The sequence below is a fragment of the Convolutriloba macropyga genome, chromosome 4 (genome assembly GCF_964194025.1).
Source record: "Convolutriloba macropyga chromosome 4, txConMacr16.3, whole genome shotgun sequence".
In the NCBI taxonomy this organism is placed as follows: domain Eukaryota; kingdom Metazoa; phylum Xenacoelomorpha; order Acoela; family Convolutidae; genus Convolutriloba; species Convolutriloba macropyga.
In genome coordinates this window covers 28,641,479-28,665,466 of record NC_134471.1, presented here as the reverse complement: position 1 = coordinate 28,665,466, position 23,988 = coordinate 28,641,479, and the positions used below count along the sequence as shown (strand labels likewise).

General features: G+C 35.0%; 1 protein-coding gene across 1 annotated transcript in view; it reads right to left on the bottom strand.

The window, feature by feature from the left end:
• Positions 1-14,597: 14,597 nt before the first annotated feature.
• Positions 14,598-23,988, bottom strand: part of LOC142338366 (perivitellin-2 67 kDa subunit-like) — a 29,784-nt gene continuing 20,393 nt past the window's right edge. Inside the window, exons 4-5 of the mRNA XM_075388078.1 lie at positions 19,449-19,584; positions 14,598-16,082 (exon numbers count right to left, since the gene is read on the bottom strand). Coding sequence (XP_075244193.1) covers positions 14,763-16,082; positions 19,449-19,584 — 1,456 coding nt within the window. The 3' untranslated portion in view covers positions 14,598-14,762. The remainder of the gene's footprint in view (positions 16,083-19,448; positions 19,585-23,988) is intronic.

Below are 23,988 nucleotides of genomic sequence, written 5' to 3'. Positions count from 1 at the left end.
CCTTGGTCCATTTGATTGTGTTGATTGAGGAGGTCTGGATGCAGTGTTGATTGAGGAGGTCTGGATGCAGTGTTGATTGAGCAGGTCTGGATGTAGTGTTGATTGAGGAGGTCTGGATGTAGTGTTGATTGAGGAGGTCTGGTCAAAACAAAACCGTCCAAATATCATTTTTGGAGGAGCAAATTTATATGTTTAATCCTTAATGACAGTGGACACAGGGATTGTGAAAGTGAACTTGATGCTGATGCCCACTTACTGGTTGAATGGTTTGTCTGAGTGCTCAGCAGCAATCAAGATTTTTATCTCATGAACACAATTGACAGCTTGGACGCTCTTAATTTTTTTTTAGTGTTGTGCGACCCTCATTGATCACATTTTGTTGCCCCTGATGTGACACATCTTCAAAAACATTGACTTATGTTATCACCCGGTCATCAAGGTCGCACAACGACTTGCTCCCGTCGTCAGTTCTCGAAATGTTGGTCACCATTTTCAGCAAATTTTCTTAGAAGCATCCAATTTTTCTCTACCCATTTTCATAACGGCAGAAAACTTGAGCTAAGACTTAAAATCAGGTAGACAAAATGTCTGAAGTAGACGTCTCAGAAATCTGTTTAAGCCGACAATACTGCTGAGGTAACACAATCTGGGTTATGAACACTGCTCAATTTGTGTGAGGTGATCTCTGATTATTTGTTTCCCTTCTCAAACTTGTTGATTAGCCACTGCAAGCTTCAAGATAGAACTTGTGGCAACCGTGGTTCTCGTAAAATCAGGCACAAGACAAAAACTTAACTGTTACTGGAGTTTCTGCAGCAGCATTTGTATTATCACTGCAACTGTCCAGAATTGAATAGGTTTTAATGCTCAAGTTATGAAAAAAGTGACTCAGATTGAAAAGTGGGTGTTACGCATGAAGCTGTTTGATTGCTTCTGATTCAGTGACTCTGACGAAGCAGCTATGTTTGCTCCCACTCTTTAGTTTACTTTGACAGAGATGTTTGCTTTATTAAGATTGGAGGGCAATGCTCCAACTCACAGAGCAGTTTGGATGGTATTGAAAGGATCTTATTCCGATTTCGATTTCTTTGACTAGTTTTTGTTATGTACTGTTTGTTGAAGTATTATCTATGTTGTTTGATGATGAGGATTGTGAGTTGAAATTTCTCGAGAAATTTGATTGCAGCGCAACCTTTCATACTATGTTCTTGTTCGACGGACGTTACTGCCCGTTCCTTGGTCCATTTGATTGTGTTGATTGAGGAGGTCTGGATGCAGTGTTGATTGAGCAGGTCTGGATGTAGTGTTGATTGAGGAGGTCTGGATGCAGTGTTGATTGAGCAGGTCTGGATGTAGTGTTGATTGAGGAGGTCTGGTCAAAACAAAACCGTCCAAATATCATTTTTTGGGGAGCAAATTCATATGTTTAATCCTTAATGACAGTGGACACAGGGATTGTGAAAGTGAACTTGATGCTGATGCCCACTTACTGGTTGAATGGTTTGTCTGAGTGCTCAGCAGCAATCAAGATTTTTATCTCGTGAACACAATTGACAGCTTGGACGCTCTTAATTTTTTTTTAGTGTTGTGCGACCCTCATTGATCACATTTTGTTGCCCCTGATGTGACACATCTTCAAAAACATTGACTTATGTTATCACCCGGTCATCAAGGTCGCACAACGACTTGCTCCCGTCGTCAGTTCTCGAAATGTTGGTCACCAGTTTCAGCAAATTTTCTTAGAAGCATCCAATTTTTCTCTACCCATTTTCATAACGGCAGAAAACTTGAGGTCAGACTTAAAATCAGGTAGACAAAATGTCTGAAGTAGACGTCTCAGAAATCTGTTTAAGCCGACAATACTGCTGAGGTAACACAATCTGGGTTATGAACACTGCTCAATTTGTGTGAGGTGATCTCTGATTATTTGTTTCCCTTCTCAAACTTGTTGATTAGCCACTGCAAGCTTCAAGATAGAACTTCCCGTTGTATGAGTAAAGCAATAGAAAATTTTCGCTTTGTGGGTGAATTTATCCTGAAGTTACATTATTTGAACCTTCGACAGAGTTTGATCTTAATGAATTGCTGCTTTGAAAAAAACTGTGAAATGGATGCCATATCAAGGGACCTCATGAAAAGTAATCTGTGGCTATAATCGGGAATCGGAGTGCTTGTCATTTTTTGACGTTGCATTCAACTAGCGGTTGGAGAGTTTCTCTCAGCTGTCGGCCAAAACAATGGCAACAGTTCACATCTGTCTGATGAAACCTTCGGCGAGAATTACTTTTAAAAAAAAGAAGGCAACCAAAACAACCCGCAATTTTTTTCTGTAAAAATTTACGATGAGACCCAAGCTATCGTTGTGATTATTGCGCGTCCATAAACACACAATTCCCTAGTGATGAAAAAAATTTAAAATCTTGCAAGAATCTTGCAAGAAATTTTGCAAGGGAATGCATAGTTCTTCCATTTTTCTTGCAAGATTCTTGCAAGATTTGTATCCATCTTGCAAGATTCTTGCAAGATTTGCATCCATCTTGCAAGATTCTTGCAAGATTTTGAATCCATCTTGCAAGAATCTTGCAAGATTTTGAACTTACATTTACCTTTTTGTCCTGGTTACCTGGCCGCTTTTTTGCTGTTGGTTGAGCTGAAATAGTTAATCAACTGTCGGAAAATCTTCTGAAGTCAAGTTAAAACATGACTTTTTTGAGATTTTCCCGTATGATTTTTGTGGTTCATCCCTCCTCCTTTTTCATTCCGGGCTGGGGACCGGCAGTGGCGGAGTTACTGAATTAAACTATAGGAGTACTGATACAGTGCGGTAAAAAACCGCACTTACACAGTTCTCCAAAACAAACAAAACGACAAACACCAGATAAAATAAATCACTAAATTTAAAATAGCAAACAGGTTGTGGGAAAATTATCTCAAGTCAAGCTTAAAACCGACTCTTTTGAGATTTTCCAGTATGTTTTTGTGGTTTTTCCCAGATCGGTCGGAAATCAACTGTTTTCAGTTAGTTTTAGCTACCAAAAACACATAAATATTTTTCCGGAATTCAAAATCTTGCAAGATTCTTGCAAGATTTTTGCAAGATTCTTGCAAGATTTGAATCCGCCCATCACTAGGGTTAGTTCAATTCAGTATATCAAAAAAAATATGCACTTTGGCTAATTATCAATTTAAACTTGAGAAAAACGGCAAAATCTTTTTTCCAGAGCACTCATAGGAAGGGAAGTAAAGCTAGCCCTTTTCTGATCTGATGAAAATGTTTTCAGCATTTTTCAGGTCTGTAATTCTGTGAGAATGAAACAAACTGTGCTGAAGGATAAAATTTGAGCCATTTTTGTTTTAAAAATTAGCCATTTTTTCCGCAAAAGATGAAGTAAAACAATTCAGCAACCCGCAACTACACTTAAAGGTCAAACCAAAAACACTTGTGTTAAAAATTTTGAACCTCAATAACTACTTGAGAAAAAACGAAATTCAAAAACTCTTTTAAATTATATTTTCTGCGCTAGACGGACTTTTTGTTGATACCACTCACAAAATCTACGATAAAAATATTGATCGGCCAAAATTGACTGAGAATAAAAATCTACGTTGAGCGTATAGTCCCCCCACTCAATAAGGTGGGTTTGGAACAACTAGTTCTATCTGCTAACAATAACCAGATCTCTTAATTAAACGCATAGTTTCGAGTCTCCCGCTGAGTACATGTTAAAATTTCTCTTGTCAGTATGTCGTGTACATTCAGATTTCATTTTAGTTTTGGACATACGACGCTTCCCTGGTGCGTTAATTTGGGTATGGTCATTGTCTGGAATTTTGATGATCCATGGCTTCAGCCTGGGACGCATGCCCAGCCAGATTAAATTTCACTAATAAACTCCGTTTCTGTCTGAAAATCAAGAAATGTTAATTGAAATTTGATCAGTATGCTTTGCTTATTTCTGGTTAAAATGGAGTAAATTTATGAGGGAATGGGATATTCTTCTCAGGAAATTTGCAAAAAAACAAGTATTTATATTTTTAATTTGAACATATCGATTTGTTTTTTGTCGGTTAATTGAATGAATAAGACTCTTTTATTGTAAAATTTGAAAAACTGGGGTGGGGGGATTCCCTAAACAAGTCCCAACAATTTATAGATACTTGAATAATAAAAAACAGAGAACTAGAGTAGTGGTAACTTCGCAAGCCTAATATCCTATATAACAGAGAGGGTTATACCAGGCCCTTCTATTACTCCTGAGATTCAGATTGGAGGCAGCAGTATTTTTAAAATAGTAATTTTAAAGTTGGATTCAGAGTTCTCTAGCCTCAACTATGAGCTAAGCGTATGGAAAAAGGAAAACAATTATAAAATAGTTGGTACTGTGATTGAGAAGTATGCCAACTTCTCAATGCAACTAAGTTATACTAAGAGATCAATCTGTTACCCTAAAGACTACTAAAATTGAAGATGAAGCGAAGTTCGTCGTAGTTCACTCCACAACCCAACCAGGCGAGTATCAACCACTTGAAAAAAGAACGCAAGATCTATTGCCCATCAAGTACTTCAGTGTTACTGCAGACCGTGTTAAGTGCCTACTTGGTTCACCCGTCCATACTACATGGGTTAGTCTTACTTGCCGAGTCTTCCACGAGCAGGCAACCCTGCCCTCAGAGTGGCTTCACTTATTCAATCTCCAAAGAAGCGCGGCGATTGATACTCTTATAAACTCTTGTCTTGAATGTGTCTGCAGTCACTCTCTTGATGTCCAAGTGCCCGGAGATCGTAACTTAACCTTATTGTCATTGATGTCTGTAAAACCACTTATCTTCCTAAGTAGCTATGTTATGTTTCGAATTAAAACCAAGCTCTAACTAAAAAATTACTGGGCTTATAAATTAAAGATTGCAAAGTTACCACAGGCCTTATTCCTAACTAAATCAAAGCTAGAGTCAAACTAAGTAAATTCTACAACAAGTCTCCTAACTGTTTTCTATTTCTCTATTCGATCTCTGAGTCTACACTGACTTTATCGAATAATCCTAAGAAGTTAGAAAAATCGAACTAAGGGAAGACTATTACCGCTGAGAATAACGAAGGTTGTATAGCGAGCAAGTGAATTTAGAATAAGGAAATTGGGTTAAGAAAAAGGCTCAACAATTAGCCGTATTTATACTAGCTTATCTTTTTGTATCTTGAGATAATTGAGTCCTATGGGCTTAATTTAGCTTAATCTTTTGAGAAAAAACGTTTTAAGGGCCCTAAATGTGGCCTGATTTCTAGGGGTTTTGTATATCAACACGTATTATGTAATGTCCGACAAATGCGTTCCAGGTCATTTGTTCAAGCCTAAATCTTCAAATAATGATTTTAGCATACTTTCAAGGTGTTTCGTTTACTAAGATTATCAGGTCCGAATAATATCTTTGTTTTAAATTTATTACTAACTTAGTTTGAGAGAATCAAATCATAACTCTAATCTTGATCTGTACAAATAACTATACTTCTTTATGTTCTAATTTCGGTTTTGGTTTGTACGATTCACTGAGAAAATTTAAAGGTTACTTCAAATTTCTTTAACTTTCGTTTTCCTGTAATTCTTAAGTTTCAATTTCTACAACTTTCTTATATTTGGTTAGAATTGAGGTAATTTATCAGGGAATGGCATATTCTTCTCATGAAATTTTCAAAAAAATAACAAGTATTTGTATTTTTAAATTGAACTTATCGATTTTTTTTAACCGATTAATTGAATGAATGTGACTCTTTTATGATGTTGGCAAATTCAGCTCATATTTGCAAGCGGAAACACTTGGGTAAAGTTCCCATATGAAACGAAGATGAAAGTCTCCGTGAAATATGTCAAAATCTGATATGCCTATCATACCCTCTGGATCTTTTATCTAATATGTAACCATTTAGGAAAAATAACAAAGATTCAACATAGAATTGCAAGTGACTCACTCTCCATTTTGTTCTTTCTTTTCCATCTGCCTCGAAATAAGGTCAAACCCAATTCCAAGTGCGAATAAGACTCAAAACATACAAAAAACACAAAATAAATAACAGTACTATCCATAACATTGTCATTTTAAAATAATAAGAAGAGCAATTCTCCCATAAGTCTGCAATCTCCGAAGCGGTGAAGCTTTTCTACTCGGCCATATTTTCAGTTCTCATGATTGCTGTAAAGATCCAACTCGGAGAATCGGTTAGAACCGTTTTCGAGCGTGCAGAGTTTACTGTGGTAGTTTCCCGGCAATATCTTAAGGAAAATTAAGATATAATTAAATATAATAAATTAAAAGAATCTGAAACTTTTCTTATCATGCCATTTCTCCAAAAACTTGTTCAATCATTGTTTAATTCAAACCCTCTACCATTAAAATAATATAGATTGAGTTCGGCTCCATCAGTCTTGAGTACGGCTAGTCATCGTCCTCTTTCTCTCCTCATAAAGTGAGGGGACTTCCACGCAAGTGGGTTAGTTACCCTCTTTAAGTCTGTAACAGATCAATAGGATGTAACTATCAGGATGTGCACTTGTCAGTACACTCGTTAAGCGAAGTTAAGTGAAAACATGTAGATCTACAAGACTGTATTCTGAATCTATGCTGATTATGGGACTGCGCCGATCTCTTCTCCTTTCTTATCTGTCATCAAGGTCCGCAGGCTCTACAACCTTGTATTGAATTCTCATATAAAGATAACAAAATGGCAGTGTAATTTGGGTCGCTTAACAATACAGTAAATGTTTACTTCTTTACAATTTCTTTACGCCCAGCGATTGCATGTATCATTAAACCGCACTCCATTTCTTGGAAAAAATTGAAAAAAAAAAACGAAAACTAATTATTTTTTAAGATAATGACATCTAGGAGTTTTAAATTGACCTCAATTGACAAGTTTTTCTCTGAAAAAGCTCATTAGTTCATACTGACTGGGGTTCAACACCTACTCTTCGCAGTTGGTATCCGAATTTGAACTTTCATTACGACCCTCTTCTGTCAGCTTTGGTACAATAAGTTGTTGATTGTTGTTCGATGTGCCTTGTTCGTCCCATTGTCGTAGACTTTCCAGCTGTGTTTAGTCGTACGATTGAGTTGTCACTTTCTCTTCCAAACTGGAGGCCTTCTTTTTTGATTCTGGTTCTCCGTGTTTCTTCATTCTCTTTTTCAGTTCTAAGCTTTTTTGTGTGGAGCCCTTGTGATCCCTATTCGCCCATTAACATGAAGTTAAGGAGCCGTCGTACTCCTCATTTGTGTCGGCGTCTGTCTCTTTTTCATTCCTTTCTTGCTGATTGGTTTTCTGTTTTTTTTGGCATGGGGCGTCTTTTTGGTTGGCGATTAAATTTGTTTCCTCTTTTCTGGTACTTTGGTCCTCAAAGACTTTTGCTAAGTCTGCCTGCGCTGAGTTCTTGTCTGTGAGAGGTCTTGATTTTCGACGAATGAGTTTTTTTGCCCCGTAAGTTTATCCATATTATCCTTCGCGTATTTTTTTGTTCAAGCCACTAGTTCGACTTTGTTCTCATTTCGTGTCATTCGCTTGTCGAGTTCAGATCTTGCTTCCTTGTGTTGCTTTTTTTAACCAAGTGATGGCTATGTCTTACTTGTTCAAGACGGTGTTCTGTTGCCCCGGTTTTTTTATCGTATCGTTAGACTCTGACTTTTTTAAGATAGCTGAACCCGGCAAATTTTCGTAAATTCCTTAAAGATTTCTCTTATATTTTGGTGCACAGAATTATTCTTCTGTCAATTTTTTGACGTTGGTAGGATTTGACCACTATGTGGATTTAATCTGATAAAATTGCTTCCTTCCGTTTCCTCTCTCATTTTCGCTTTGAGTAGAAACTATACTTTCTGTGGGCAAGTTCGACGGAAATTTGCTGACCATAGGTAAAAATCTCATTGACGTTTCTGAGCTTGAGCATATATATTTGTTTTTCTAGTCTGTTATAGTCTAATCTAGAGGGGGGGCTTATATATCCTCAGATCGTGTTTTTATTTTTTTCTTCAATTCATTAAAGTAAATTTAACCAATATAACTAAAAGTTGAACATTTGATAACAAAAAAATTTGTTTTGTTAATTAACCTTTCCTCTTACTACATACATGCATATACATATATTTAAAATATTTTGTATTTTTCAACTAATCGTTTTTCAACGCAAGCAGTTTGCTTGAGAAGGTTTCAACTCGTTTATTACATTTTGATTTTTTAGAGGGTCAGTGTGAAATCCAATCATTCGAATGTTTTTTCAGCTCCCATCAATGTAGTAAGCTAATATTTATAATTAGTGTGACACACAAATTTTATTCTCAATAAGTTGAAGTACTTCAGTTCAAACTTCACAACTTCTTCAAACAATCAGATTGTTGATGATCATGGTCCCAAAGCACAGACATCTTAAAGTTCATTTAAATACAACAATCAAACTTATACATAATTTTTTTAATGTAGTTTAGGGTACAACTGCTCGAGTTGGATTCCAATTCGATCTCGAATGATCTGTCAAACCATTGAAATAATCAACCATTCAACTCATGAACCACTGAGGCAGAGAAATAATCTTAGTTGAGTTCCCGAACAAAATGACCTTTAATCTGATCGTCTCAAACCGAGGTCAGCTCTGAGCAAACTTTCAAACTTTCTATTCCTCGCTCGAAAACACCTCTGTCTTTTCCAGCCCACAATGAACTCGACGATTGTCAAAACTATAGAGCAAAACCAGCTCTGATCAGATTTCACTTGAAAAAAGATCATTCAGATGAAACTGAAATTACAAATGCTTGCTGATGTAGAGCTTTTTATGTCATTTTTCATCTTTCTAATTTGAACACATTTTTTCTGGAAGAGATTACAGTTGAGAATACTATTGTTAATTTATATGCTGATTTTGGTCTGAGATTATAACATCAATCTGCTCATTCAAAAACGGAAACTTTCGAACAATAATTTTAGCGCAAATAGTAGATGGTTTTCATGAAGGCAAAAAATACATTCTGGAGTTACTTATATTGCTCAATTTACTAATGTGTACCATGGACATTTATTGGTTGATTCAAACAAAAAAACAATGTCTGGTTGTAGATACTAAGAACGACGGGAGACATGATTTCAATCAGGATTTTGACCTGCAAGACTCGTCACTAATATATAGAACAAGCAGCCCGAATTAAGTTTTGAATTTCTCATTTAAAAATGCGTAAGAGGTCTGATGAAAATCACAACTTTTTATTAAACTCTCTAGATCGCAAAAAAACAACAGAAGTTCATTTAAAGCAAAATTACAATGATAAATATTAGGTAATGAGGTAAATAAGAAACTGATTGAAGCCAGAGTTGCAAATTGTTTGAAATGTTGCTGTCAAAACCGTGCTTGTATCAACGCGAGGATGCTACTTTTAAGCTGCATCGTTTCCACATCAAAGGAGCTGAATTCTACTTCCGACTGGCTATAAATTTATTTTATTGTTATAATAACGAACCATAATAGTGCTAGACCAAGCTATAAAATCTGATGGGCACTGAAGTAAAAATATTGTTTTGTGTATTTCACTGACAACTTGAATTCAAGTAGTGCATTAAAAATCTGTTTTCCTGATATTCTGAAGGAAGCCCAAAAAACTCAGAGAAAACAGATTAGAGACGGAACGTTTTCAAACGATATCAAATGCCTCAACGCGAGGACTTGGCACGCTTTCCGCTATGGCAGATGAAAGTGCGTTTCGATTTCAATGAAATCATTTACGAAAACTTGTCTTTGTTTCCAAAAACACAATCAAGTCTGATCTTCGTGCACTTATTTGTTTAGTAAACAAAAAAATCTTGCTTAGCTAAATAAGTTTGTGCTGACGTTTACCTTAGAATTGCTAAAACCTTCAGGTCAATGCCCTTAACCAACATTGTGAAGGAAAATTATGAAATATACAAAAATGCCTTCGAGTCGCAATAAAATTCCTCTAGGCTCAATTTGTTTGAACAAGTGACAATATTTTAGAAAAACGACGGTGAAATATTGTTCTGCCTGATATGAACAAAGGAGTTCAACAAGGAAACATTGTGGACCAATGTTTTTGATACATTACGGTAACAGTTTTGAGGTAACATAGAGCACACTGATCTCTCTGTTCATCAGTTTTTGTATCAGCCGCAACCGTATGTCACGCAAATAAAAATGTGCCAGTTAATGGTAAGTTAATAAACAACCTTATTCAAATCTATCACTATATGAAACGGAAAATATAAGAGTGGAAGCAAAGAAAAGACTGAAAAAGTAGTTTTCAAAATTGAAAAATGGCCAAATGTATTGCATGCAATTTAAACGCCACCCTGATGAAAGAGCGCAGTTCTGTAGAACTTTACCCCGACAAATTAAGATATCAAAGGCAACTAAACAAAATTATTACCGCAATTAGTACTGCAACCATTTGTGGTACACCGAAAAATCCTGTAAAAAATGAGAAAAAATGTTTTCAAATGACTTACTCTGTCAAACTTGAATTTCGCCAAACTTTCAAAGCTTTCAAAGCATCGTATTTTCTGATAGAAAAAAATAGTCAAAGAAAAAAATAGCCGCTCTCCGTACTATATATGATGCTGCTCGAGATCTTTTAGAAAACAAATTTCTCGAGCACATCTTTAAAAATCAAAAATATCTATAAACAGGTCGTTCATAACTTTTCAACTGTCAAAAAAGTTGGATGAACTTTAACGAAAACGGATGCTAAATATTGTAAAGCAGCGTCCAAATAACATCTATATGACATTGGAATGTAATTTTAGATGGCACAAGAACTCAATTTTAAAACGAAAAAGAAATGCTGAAGAGAACCAAATGCGTTTCAATAGAAAATATAATTGCAGACTTTTATTGTACCCACAATTTCTGAAAAAAATGGGAGAATTTTATGCCAAACCAACTTTTATTCAGAAAATTTTCTACTTTTTGAGGGCATCCCAGGCTAGCATATGTGGTAGCAATTTGAAGCTCTCCGCATCTGGAATTTCACTACAAAGAGGAATATTAAGAATTTGGAGTTTTTACAAAATTTTTGAAACATTTTCTGCCCCGAAATTTCAGTCAATTCAGGCCTATTTTTTAGAATCAAATTCAGCTGAAAATTTTGTCAAATATTCGAAAACTCGAATTCTTTATTGAAATTTTGAAAAATAAGTATCTTATCATTTTGTCAAAATTTCCATATGGTACAGAACAACAAAAAACTCTTCCCTAGTCTGTGTTAAACAAACGTTTCATCCAATGTTCAATTAGCATTAAATCTTTGTTTAATTTATGATAAACAGGGAGAAAATCATTTGCCATCTGTCCATTAATGGTTAAATCTTTTAAAAAAAACTGAAAATCAGAAGTATAAAGATTTCTCATATCGAAAATGAAAAGCTCAGAAAACTTTTACGCATTAGTGATAGCATGCTTTTTTCCGCATGCACAATTGAGCGATCGTCGATCAAGAATGACTCATTCTGCATTTTGTACTTTTGGATTACATTGAGATTTGAAAAAAAAGCAGATACTTTTTTTATATTTTCTGTTTTTAATCACCTTTTATGGCAGTAGTAAAAATTTTCTCTTATTTCCGTTTGTCTTTGAAAAACAACGGACACGAGTTGTTAGGAGCAGCTGCACTTATTTATTTATTTATTATTTAGTTCCAATTTCCTTTGATTTTTTGGGTTTCTTTTTGAGTGCAGCCTTTTCCTTAAAGAGCTCATCACATTCTTTGATGAATTTGAAGTCAAGTGGAAGTCAAATTTTAAGTGGCACTTCAGGTAACAGAGAGTCTAATCCCATTGAGCCAGCATAGGTCACAAAAACATTCAGCTTCAGGGCACGAACGGCTGTTACTATGATAGGAGAACAAATGAAACTTTTGCAATTTTTTTGTCCTACCGTGCCTTGACTGCTGCTTTTAGTTTTATCCCTTTTGCAATATTAAAGATTTTCAAGACTGTTACTCAAAAACGAAAATTGAAGTCAATTAGTGTTTAGTCTTAATTTAGAGAACCTTTTTTATGATTTTGATGATTATTTTGACTTTGAATATATTTGTTTTGAAAAAACTGTCGATTTTATTTTTTTCTAGCTCTCGTACCCATAGTTTTTGGCGGCTTGCCTGCTTAACAATAATAATATCAATTCGTATCAAAAAAGGCAGTGAGTTAGGAATTCCAGACTGATTTTTACTTATGAAGATTACCCGCTGAGAAATAACCGATTTATCAAAACAGAACATTTTGTTTTCAAGTTTTGTTCCGAATTATTTTTCTCTATTTTGCTGTTAATTTTCTTGTTGTTGACAGATTTGTTGAGTTTTAAATTGAAAAAATTTAGAAAAATTAGACTTCAAATGTTCCGTTATTGCTTTTATTAATTTTTTGTCGTTGTTTTTTCAGGAAAGAGTTTTTAAAATTTTATTTTTTATAAAAGTGAATTATATAATTTATTATTGATGAACATTTTGACTTTCGATACGCAAAAAAACACTTAAGGGTTTTGAAATGCTCTCTACGAAAATATACCGTCCTCCTTTCTTTTACTTTGATGATGATTCTATCAAAATTGTTAATATCTTTTCAGAGTTTGATTCCTTTTAGATTTGGTGCTCATATAAAAGTTATGTTCCGTATCGAGCTGTTGATACCAAAAACTCTGCAAACAACTTTCACTATGTTTTCATGTGCCTCAGTTAGTTACTTTATTGAAGTTCCCAGTTTCATATTATAAGCTACCGAAACGCTCTTACTAATTCAGTAATGTCACCTAGAATGTGTGAAAAAAAATCTTTCATGCTCAGCTGATTATTATTCGAAATTCATATTGTTTATGGCTACTGCTTTGTATTTTCTTAAAAACTGTTCTATCCATATTAGAATGTTTTGGATTAAGTGAGATGTTACCTGTTTTGAAAAACCAAACCAAATTTGCAAACTTTGGCCGCTCTTCAGCTCTGCGTAGTAGTTTTTGTTGTAAATAATTTATCATGTGGTGTTGGTGAATCTTTAGTGTTCTTAGCGCAATCTGTCCATTACTAAAATGTTTGATTACTTTGAAACCACAAAATTCATATAGTACATTCAAACTTTCTATTTCAATTATATATCCCCATTTGCTTTATCATTAACAAAACACGTCAATAGGCATGAAATCAATCATTTTGTCAGAAATGCAATTTCTTTTTTTTGCTTGATTTGTTTTTTACAGTCTTGTCCAACTGTGTCTATGAACCTCTCAAACAGATTATTTCATGTTGCTCGCTTTGCCCCTTTATTGTACAACTGCCTAAATGCATTTTGATTTCTACGTGCTAATTATTTCTTTCGTTTTATCAAAACACAGTTTAAAAGAAAATGCCAAAAAACCATGAAAACATAGATAATTTGAGACAAATTTGACCCATATCGAAGATGTGAGCCATTTAATAAAAAAACCTATAACAATTAAGTAACAAAAATGTTACAATTTCTAGTGCTTTGCTTTTCTGAAACAAGCTACCGTTTCCCTAATGATTTTTAGGTTATTTTCGGACTACCTAGATAAAGCTTGAAAAATTATCATTTCATCAAGGTTATTGTATCTTCTACAGCCACAATTACCAATTTTTTGGACTAAAACGGTCTTTTTGAGAAATTTAGTGAGTATGAAAAACAGTTATTTTGGAATCAGAAGCCATCTATTTTACAATTGAATTGTTAAATTTTAATTTTTCAAAAAAAGATATAAAAAGAGTGATCAAGCTCAAACAAAATTGTCAATAATGCTGAAGAATTCAAACCTAATATGTCCATGTTTAGCTAAAACACGTGTTAGGAAAACTCTTTTGCTAGTATTATCGTTATTTAAGTGCTACTAATCACGTCGAAATTAAAGGATGCTCAGGTTTTTTGGTTCTTCTGAAAACTCAATTTTTTCCCTGTTGTTTGTTTCCAACTTCAGCTAAATAAATTTATCTTTTTCGTAACAGTTTTATCAATCTATATTTGCTGCTAAAACAAACTTTTCTGAAATATCATTTTCAATATATTGATATATGCTTTCAAAGGCGAATATGAACAAGCGCGGCTTCATCTTAACATGAAAAAACAAAAAAAACAGACCAAACCTCAGTGTTTTTGTAAAGACTTTATTTAAAAATACAACAATGAACAATTGCTCAATTAGTGAGATTGTTGTGAGGGGGAGGAGAGAATACCCATATGCTCAATTCAGTTGCATTTACATTTTAAAAAATTAAATTCACTATAAGCTACTTTACCGTATGCTGCTGCAGTTGCGTCCCTTTGGAATATGTCAAAAAGATACCGCAAAAAAAGTTTTTTAGGTGTTGAAGGCAGTACTTTAATAAACCTGTATTCTAATAATTTAATTCATAATGCAATAGATCTCTTGAAATAAGATTTTTTTAATAACTTTTGTTTTGCATTTGCAGTGATTTTTTTAAGTATATGTTCAATACGTAATATTCACCGAGTTCTTCACAACTAATCCACAGTCATCAGATTTTATTTTGAAAAATAGGATAGGAAAGATTACTTAGTCACATTAGTTCTATTTGCTTGCCAAGATTCAAAATAGGTGTAAAAATTGAGAAGATTGCTGAGTTCAAGATTACAATTTTATTTAATGACAAAACTGCAAATTAACTGATTGATAGTTCTATATAATATTCCAAATGCAAGGGTTACTTAATGTGGCAAATGAGAGCCACTCTACAACTTAAATGAAATTACGCTGTCGGGTAATTCAAACGGGTGTGTCAAATATTCCCCACTGGATGAAATTCTCAACATAGTTGTAGAAATGATTGTAATAGCTGTCGTCCATGAAAAAATCGGTGTATTCATTCATAAATCCACACACAGCTTGCATTCCTGGCTCGTTGAAAGCTGCATGCCTATTATAAGTTCTGTACCGATAGCAGAGTCGGCTGTTCAGAAACCAAGTTGGGGCCAGTTCTGGGTTTGAAATGTCCACCTTCCATGCCAGTTTGCAGCCCCCTGTTCTAAAATCAGTCTGGTCATGGTACGCAGGCGAATACTCGTTGAAGTCTACACAGATCTCCTTACGCATAGCCAAAGTCCCGTTGCCGCATTGCTGTGAATCACCAGTAGCTTCAAACTTTAAACAAAGCTTAACAGAGTTCGAAAACCACTGTTCGGTCTTGGCGACGTTGAACAGACCCCAAGACATATGGCAACCTCCCTTCTTCCGGGACCAGTCCTGATACAAACTGGTAAACTCATTCACAGGCGCACATGTTGGGTTTTGACCACTGCAAAAACCTCCGGGAACGTCATTGTGGTACCGGAAGCAAATTTGGGTTCCAGGCCACCAATTAGGTTTGTCCAAATTGTACTTCAGCGCTTTGTCTAAATGCTCTGAGAATTTCTCGTCAGCTACGTGGTCCTCTTTTATCATTGCTAATTCTTTTTGGATGCTTTTGAGACTGTCAACGTTTCCACCTCCGTCCGAGTATTTGTGGATTCCATTTTTGGTTCTCAGTTCCAGATCAGTGGCAAATGCTTTCAGAATGTGATCGGAAACAGCTTGCTTCATTGAGGCCTTAAGATTTTGGTATTCAATTAGTTCATAGATTGGAACTAATTTGCCGCTGAATATCCAAGGCACGCCAATTGCGCTTTTGATCCAGTCTTTCCAAGAGTTTGAGGAAAACAACTCGCTGTTTCCTCCAAAAATCTCAACAGTTTGAACAGTTTCGGAAGTGAAGTTCTCGTTCAGTTCACCAAATGAATCATCCTCTTTTCCGAGGGCTGATTTTGAAAACCACTTTGAAAACCATTTCACACTTTCGGCCTGTATGTAATCGAAGCTCTTTTGCTGGGCGAATTCCCGATTGACCGAGAACTGATTTCTGACGAAGGGTCCGAACTTTGCGGAGGAAAAGAAATGGGTTCCAAAGGTGTCGATGAATTCTTGATAGGCTTCACGGTCTGAGTCATAGTCTGGATTCAGTGTTTCCAAAAATCTAGTTGCGTGACTACCCAGCTGAAGTTCGTGGGTCGGGAGGAGCATAGCTTCGGTGCTTGAGAACGAAGCGCTGACCTAAAATGGAAAATCAAGCACGATTCTTACACAATAACTAAATAAGCATCCTTTAATAAATGATTCATCATAAAATATACATTTTGTGGAGAAAAAAATAAAATTAATTAATAAATTGGTAACTCAAACCTGCCAGGTAAATTAGGTAATAATTAGAATGATCGCAGTCAAAAAAATTTAAGCCATTGTTTAGATTTTTCCCTAATTACGCGCAATTATGTCGATGCTCCGTTTAGACATGGAGAAAGCGCTGCTTAATTGTTCCGACTCTCTTGAGGGGGGAGGAACTATATACTCAAATGGGTTTTTTTTGCTCAGTCAATTTTGGCCGATCGATATATTCACCGTAGAGAGTTGAGACTGGTATCATTTGAAAGCTTGTCCAGCGTAGAATATGGAATTAAAAAGATTTTTTTTGAGTTTCGTTTTTTACAGGGAGTTATCGAGGTTTAAACTTTTGAGAAAATAGAGTGAATTCCGTTGATTTTATTCACAGTTTCCGGAATTTTCGCCAATTTTCGACTACAATTTCGCCAATTTTGCTAAATTTTGTTATTTTTTTAAAAAAAATGTTTATTGATTTTATTGCTAAAGACAAAAAAAATATTCTAAGCTCTTTCTATTGTTTTTGTCAAAAATTCTGGCTAAATTTTTCAAAAATCAGAGTTCTTCATCAAAAACAGCACGAAATAAGTTTCTTCGGTCCACTTTGATTAAATTTGCAGGAAGTACACACCCAAACACCACCTATACGTTGTTTTTAGACTCATATGGGGGCCATTTCTCCTTCAACTTCGGTTGGGAGTGCTCCGTAAAAAAAACTTTGCCGTTTTTTGCTAACTTTACTCGTTCCTTATCAAAAACGCGGCATTTATTTTTGATTTTGTAACTAACATAATATCTTTATCTATAACATTCGAAAAATTAAGTGTTACTAATTGACAAACAGCATTAGCAAGGCTAGTTTTGGACCAATCGTGGACTGTTACAATCCAAAGATATTTCGGATTGTAATCAGTCGGTCTTTTTATAGAAAAAAAATCGATCTTTTTTATATTATTTAAATAAAAGAAAATTTCAAATCAAAGATCATTATTAATAGGTCCTATTGACTTCCTAATTAGCTCCAAATTATTATTATTTCTAGTTTATTACTTGACAGCTATTGGTCGTTTTGACTTTTAAAAAATTTTGGTTTTTAAATAAATAATGGCTTTTTGAACTTTGCCTCCATGTTTCAATTAATTTGGTCAACTTGTAGATTAGTGTCAGCAATGAAAGAATGTTTCGTCTTTCTACGGAAATCAAATTCAATCAATATTGCGGTTTTACGCTTTAAGTTATGGTTTTCTTGCATTGATGCTACTAGATATAAAATTTTATTTTATTTTTAGGTGTTTGCCCATTTTTTCACATTTTCTAAATTTGTCACATTATCACGCTATTGATAGTTCATAAATCAAATTATTGGCGTTCAAAATAAAGCAAAATTAATAATAGTCTGATCTTTGAAGATGTAGATTATGGTTTTAACGGCTTCGACACTGATTTTTCTAGAAGAATTTCGAAGAATTTTTTTTATCTTTTTACTTTGTCTTTTAGTCGTACAATAACACGGTAATGGTTATTTTCCTGTACAATAACACGGCTTCATTGGTATTCATGAAAAAAAAGATGAGCAGATATTTGGATAATAGTAGATAACTAATGGCTTTCATGACTCTGAAAAGAATTGTTTTCCAAAAAAAACACGTTTTAACTTCACAATTTTGTTCATTTTTTTTCTGTTTGTTAACTAGTCTCGTTAATTACAGGCCAAATATGACATTTTTGTTGTCAAAGGAAGGTGTCAAAAGGGATTGGTGTCACAAAATCTAAGGTTTTTTAAAAATTCGTTATTAATTTACTGGCTTCGAAACGGGTTTTCCAAAAAAAAAGTAAATTAATTTTTGATCTAAGTCATTTTTGACGTTCTTTTTGTTGACGTAAGACATATTCTAGATAATTGCAGGTCTCACGGATTTTCCTTTGTAGAAAAAACGAACCTATTTAATTAATTCATTTTTTAATTAATGGCTTTGATCTCTTTGGATCTTTTTTTTGAAAAAAAACTAGTATTACCTAATTTTGCCTTTTTCTTTTTGTCTACTTGTTACTTAGTTTCATTAATTAAAGGTCGTACAATAATTGATCGGTGTTCACCGAGGCTGCAATCAAACATGTTTTGAGGGCCAAAGTATGGCTTTACGGCTTCGAAAGCGTTTTCTGTCAAGTATTAACTGATTTTTTGTTTGTTCTCTATTTGTTGTTATTTTGTAACCGCATTAAGAATTGAATACCGACAATCCTTGATTCCCGTATGTAGAAGCATTGGAACTTTTAAACCTATGGGACCTTTTACTTGATTTCCAATTGATTTCATTACTTTGAAACTATTGTTTTTTAAAAAAAAATGATTGAATTTTTCAACTTGTTTTCAACTGTTTTAACAGCTTTTGGTTTTTATTTTCTAATTGTTACCGAGCCTTATTATTGACTGGTCCCACATTTTTTGCAAGTTATTTTGTTTCGTTTCAGTTTCACCTGACACTATTTTGACTTTGATATTAAGTTTTGTTTTTAAAACGGACATAAAATTTTTGATGTGATTAATGTTTGTTGTTGTTGTTGTTGTTGTTTAATTTTGCTGTTCGTCTTGTTCCACTTTCTTAATATTGGCATATCTCATCAATCTAATGCATCATTTTATTTACTCCAGAGAGTTATTTGCTTTGGAGGCTATCTTTTCATTCATACACAAATCTTTTTTGAAAATTAATTGAGTTTTTGGGTTTTTCTATCTGTTCCTCATTTGGTAGAGAATTATGCCAAAATTGTGGATGAGCGGGTTCGGAACCTTATGTGTGATCGCACATTACCGAGCCTCCTTGTTGACATCTAAATTTGAAATGTTGTAAGAAAACCGTTTTCGCTCGCCTCAATTCGACCATTGCAATCATTTTGAAAAAAAATCTGCAGCCTATTTCAACCTGAGTCAAAAGATATGATGTCACAGCAAACTTATCCAAAGCGTGTTAATTAACTCCTTAGTTAGACATCTCTTTATAGAATCTTAGTTAATCGCAAAATTTCGATTCAGTTCAAATCATGAACAGATCAAATGGTCTTTTCGACACCTCTTTAAATTGCAACCCACACAATTGGTTTTCAATGTTGCAGGATAATCCTCATGACCGGTCTGATCTTGTAATTTGGTAATTATGGTTATTTTCTCATCCAATGTTGTCTGTCGTTCCTAGCAGCACAACATTGTACAGCAGTTCGATAGCTAGTATTAGAAATATGAAAGTTTTAGCTTGTTCTAACCTGAGTAATAATTTGTGATTGTTTTCCTTCAATAGATTCGAGAAGTGATGCGTAGGATGCAGAAAGTGCAAACATCCCATTTTCATAGTTCACTCCCATCACAGAAGCCAGGTAATTTTTTACATCTTCCGAAGACCTAAATGATTTTAATTTCAGACCTTAAAGCATCAAATGCAGCCATTCAGTTTTTTGATAACGAAAAGTGTGTCGGCCTGAGCTAACTTTTCCGCAGATTTTCCCAACGTATTCCCAATTTCCCAATAGTTCAAAGTTGGCATTTAATTCTAACTACAGCTCCAATATATTTCGTTCAAAAAAGAAGAAACATAACTGAGGCAGGTTTTTCGTCAGTCAAAATTTTAACTCTTTAATTACTCATTATGACGGTGCTAAATTTCAGTTGAGTGAAAAACACTTTTGTAAATTTATACGGCACGCTTTCAATATTTTGAAATTCACAAAATAGATTCTGCTCATTCCAGTTCAGTTGCTTGCTTGAATACTCAAATAAATTAAAAAAGAATAAGCGTTATAAAAAAGAATAAGCAAAAAAGAGAGTTATCATATGGCGACAGAGATGTTGAACGCTTACTTCTATTGAAAAGGAGAAAAATTTGCAACTCATAGAACTAGCCAATAACGGAAAAACTCACAATCTTTGAATCATCAGAAAAACAAACACTGGAATTAACCTTTATTTTATCTCACAAGACAATCAAACTGGCATCAAAAGAATCCGTATTACAGAAAACTCAGAACTTCACATGTTCATTCAAAATTACAGAGTTAAAGCACATACCAACTTTGCCCATTCAAAAATATATGAGCAACCAACCTATTTTTTGCTAGCAAAGAAAAAAATACCACGCAAGCTATTACAATACTTCTATGACACTGTTGAGAGGCTATCGACCTAGAATCCGTTTGTATTTTCCAACGACGAAACAATCGATAGAAAGGTCAGTCAAAAACTTGCAGAGAAGAACAAAAAAGACCAAGCAAACAACCTAAACTGCAAACTCTGTGACATAGCTAAACTGGAGAAGCGTAAAAAGAGCTCGTTTCGTAAAAACAATTCATTAACAAGCAGATTAAACAAAATGACAGATTCAAGTCTGCCTCACGTACTTCTGAAAAGATTTTCTGGACTACCAAACGAAAACAGGCCTGAATTTGAAGGACAACTGAGAGCAAGCATTGCTGTACATAGAATTCCTGAAGCAAACCACCAACGTGCAGAATATCTTCACCTACATTTGGCCCGTGATGCACTCAAAAATTCACTTTGACTCGCTAAAAACACAAGAAACAACCTAGACAACTCTCATGAACACTTACGCAACCAATAATCTGGAGAGGACCGAAAAACAAACTTTGAGCTCGACCTGCAATCAAGAAAGTTTGATCCGGTGAAAGAGCATCCAGATCACCTCCTCATATATCTGTAACGCTTCGCCAATCTGGCAATTGTGGATGATCATGCAGCTCACATATACCACACCGACGAAAGAACGAGACGAATAAAAGAACAATTCAAGAAAGTCACGCCCTTAAAGTACAAAAAAAGTGTTGTTGAAAGAGAACGACAATATCACAGTAAACGAATTGTGCGCTATCATCAAAAGACGAGTCCGAATTGATCAGATAAACCCCGAAGCACAATATACCACGTCATTAAACACATTAAATGAATCAGGAACCCTGCAATGGCCCAAGCCATAGAAAGAATAATGGGTGTAGGAATAGCAACAATGAAAATAGCACAGCCAGAGCATCAGCGCATGGAGAGTAATCAGCACGTTCGTAAACGAAGAAGAAATAACTACAGAGACTACAATTACAACAGACAAACAAGCATAAATATTGGAATCCGAAGAGGCCTAGGATACAGTAACAACAACAACAGCAGAAGACGTGACCGCAAAATCTTTCAGAGAGCTCCAGAAATTATTCGAGAAGTTCAAATTTCCAACGAAAGGATTGAAGAAATGGACGTAACGAGAGATGTCCTACCACAATGAGAACATTTTGCAGAAAATTTGCTAAAAATGACTTTACTGCCAGCGATTGTCTAGAACGTCAGCCAGAATACCGCGATGGAAATATGCCATCCGATCAGCAATCAAAAAACTAATTTACCTGTTTTTTTTTCAAAATATATTTCCGATAGCACAAAAAACAGCGAAATGTATTTATAATACATCTGCAGTTCAAAATGTTAATAATGAAAGCAATAGTGGACACTGGAGCAATCAGCAGCTCCATATAAAAAACAAATTGATAAACTAAGCAGAAAATTCTACCAAAAACCAGAAAAAAACAAATCTCCAAAACAAACATTTCTATGGCTTTTTTTCACCAATCAACCATTTTATTTACAGTCCAACTGACATGCAAAATTGGCCACTTGCAATTTGAGGAACAGTTCATGGTGTTTGAAACACTTTCCGCCATCCTTCTTGGCTTTCCATTTTTTGACAAAAATGAGATAATTATTGATGCCCACAAGAATCTTCTTCAAATTCCAGATTTCACTTTTCAGCAAACCTTGTGCACAACAATAAACAAAACCGCCTCAACAACGGGGAAAAGGTCCTGCTACAAACCAAAATAACTTATACGCTCTCACCAGGAGATCAAAAGTTTCTGGAACTGATCCCATTAGAGGACTGTGATGCAAAAATAGAAATTGAACTAGTAGAGCCTACTGTCGAACTTGAAAAATTGGGCTCTTGTCTAGCAACCAAGCTTAGAAAATTTAAAGCGAAACAATCTAATGGCACTACTTGCACTACCACACTACTTACAATTAATACAAGAGAAGTTCCACTTCAAATTAGACAATGTTCTCTAGTAGAAAAATAGAGAAAAATAGAGAAATCATCACACCAGAGCAAGCACGTTTTCTGATACCACTTGAGCCAAAACTTTTTCAATCAGGTGACTCAAAAAAACAATAAAACAAATAAAAAGATTATAGAGAAAACAGCAAAAGGCGAAATATATTAAATAACAATAAAACCCGAGAATGGGTTCTGGTTTCCCACCCCAGAAGTTAATCCCGACAAATCCCAGATGAGTGCAATTGAAAATTACGTAAATGAAGAACACGTCGTATTCAAAAATCTTGGAGCAGTTCAGTCAGTCTCGAAAGACAAGAAAGATAGGAAAACTGAATTAATTTAAATGGAGCTACAGCGTTCTCTCTGACAAAGATAAAGGAAGAACAGAACAGCTTCTAGTAAAATTCAATGACATCTTCACAAGTCACCGCCTTAACATTAGATAAACTCACAAATTCTCAGTCAAATTAACACCAGACACAAACAGACCTGTTTACTCTAAAACTCAAAGAATTTCAATCCATCTCAAAGACGATTTGTTAGTTGAACCAGCACTTCTCCAATACTGCAGAGTCATTTCAACGCTCCCGTTCAGCAGTTTTTCTCCTCCTCCAATTTTTGCTAAACGCAAGCCAAAGGGCAAGCTGAGACTTTTAGTAGATCTCAGAAAAATAAGCCATTTCATTAAAAATGACTACAAAAGACAACAGATCAGTGAAAAAGTTCTTTCAAACAAAACTCATTCCGCCAACACTTTGGAATGCTCTCGATCACGTACTCAACTTCGACATCATAGAGTGACATTTACCCGGAAAAGCTAATTTAGCAGCAGATTATATGCCGAGAACACACATAAGCCCGAAAGAGAAGCTCGAGCTCTGTATCACTTCATGCGTACTGATGCACGAAATCCAAATAAACACAACAGCAGTTACACTTGACAACTCAGTCAGCTATCTGAGCAGCTCAGAACAAGATGAGACCCCAAAAATTATGAAAATATCTTCACTTGAAAGTAAACAACCGAACCGGGAAGATTCTAAGAATGTTCAAGCTGACGTTCAAGTGCAAATTCTTGCACATGCAACGCAAAAAGTAAACATTATGCATTAACAAAACCCATTGGATGAAGTAATCTCTCACGGGCACGGACTTTTAGACCTGCATACCGAACAACAACAAGGCGAAAATATCAAACGGGTACTGCTCTGGTTTGATAGAAGTTCAAAAACTACAGGACAGTATCTATCCAGTGACCTAAAAAAGTTTCTCAATTAGTTCCCAAGACTAGCAATAATAGAAGGCGTCCTTAACCGGAACTTCTACTACTACATAGAAAATCAATTCAATAAACAATTGTGTTTGGAGTGACACAATATAGTCTCACTGACAAAAGCAGAGTTCTGAAAACAAGTTTACTTCCCGAACATCACTGAACGCCTAACAGAACATATCAAAAACTGTCTCAAATGCTTGCAAAAGAAAACAAGCACCAACGTCGACACTGAAACTTCCATTACAACCACATTCGTTGCTACAAAACTCTACAACTGTCCTCTTACTTATAGATTTGTTTGTAAAAACACCTCACCATACACGTACATTATATCAGGTGCTGATGACTTCTCAAAGTACTTTTTCGCTATCCATCTTAAAAAAGACGACGCTGACATCATAGCACGAGCCCTTGTTTTAAT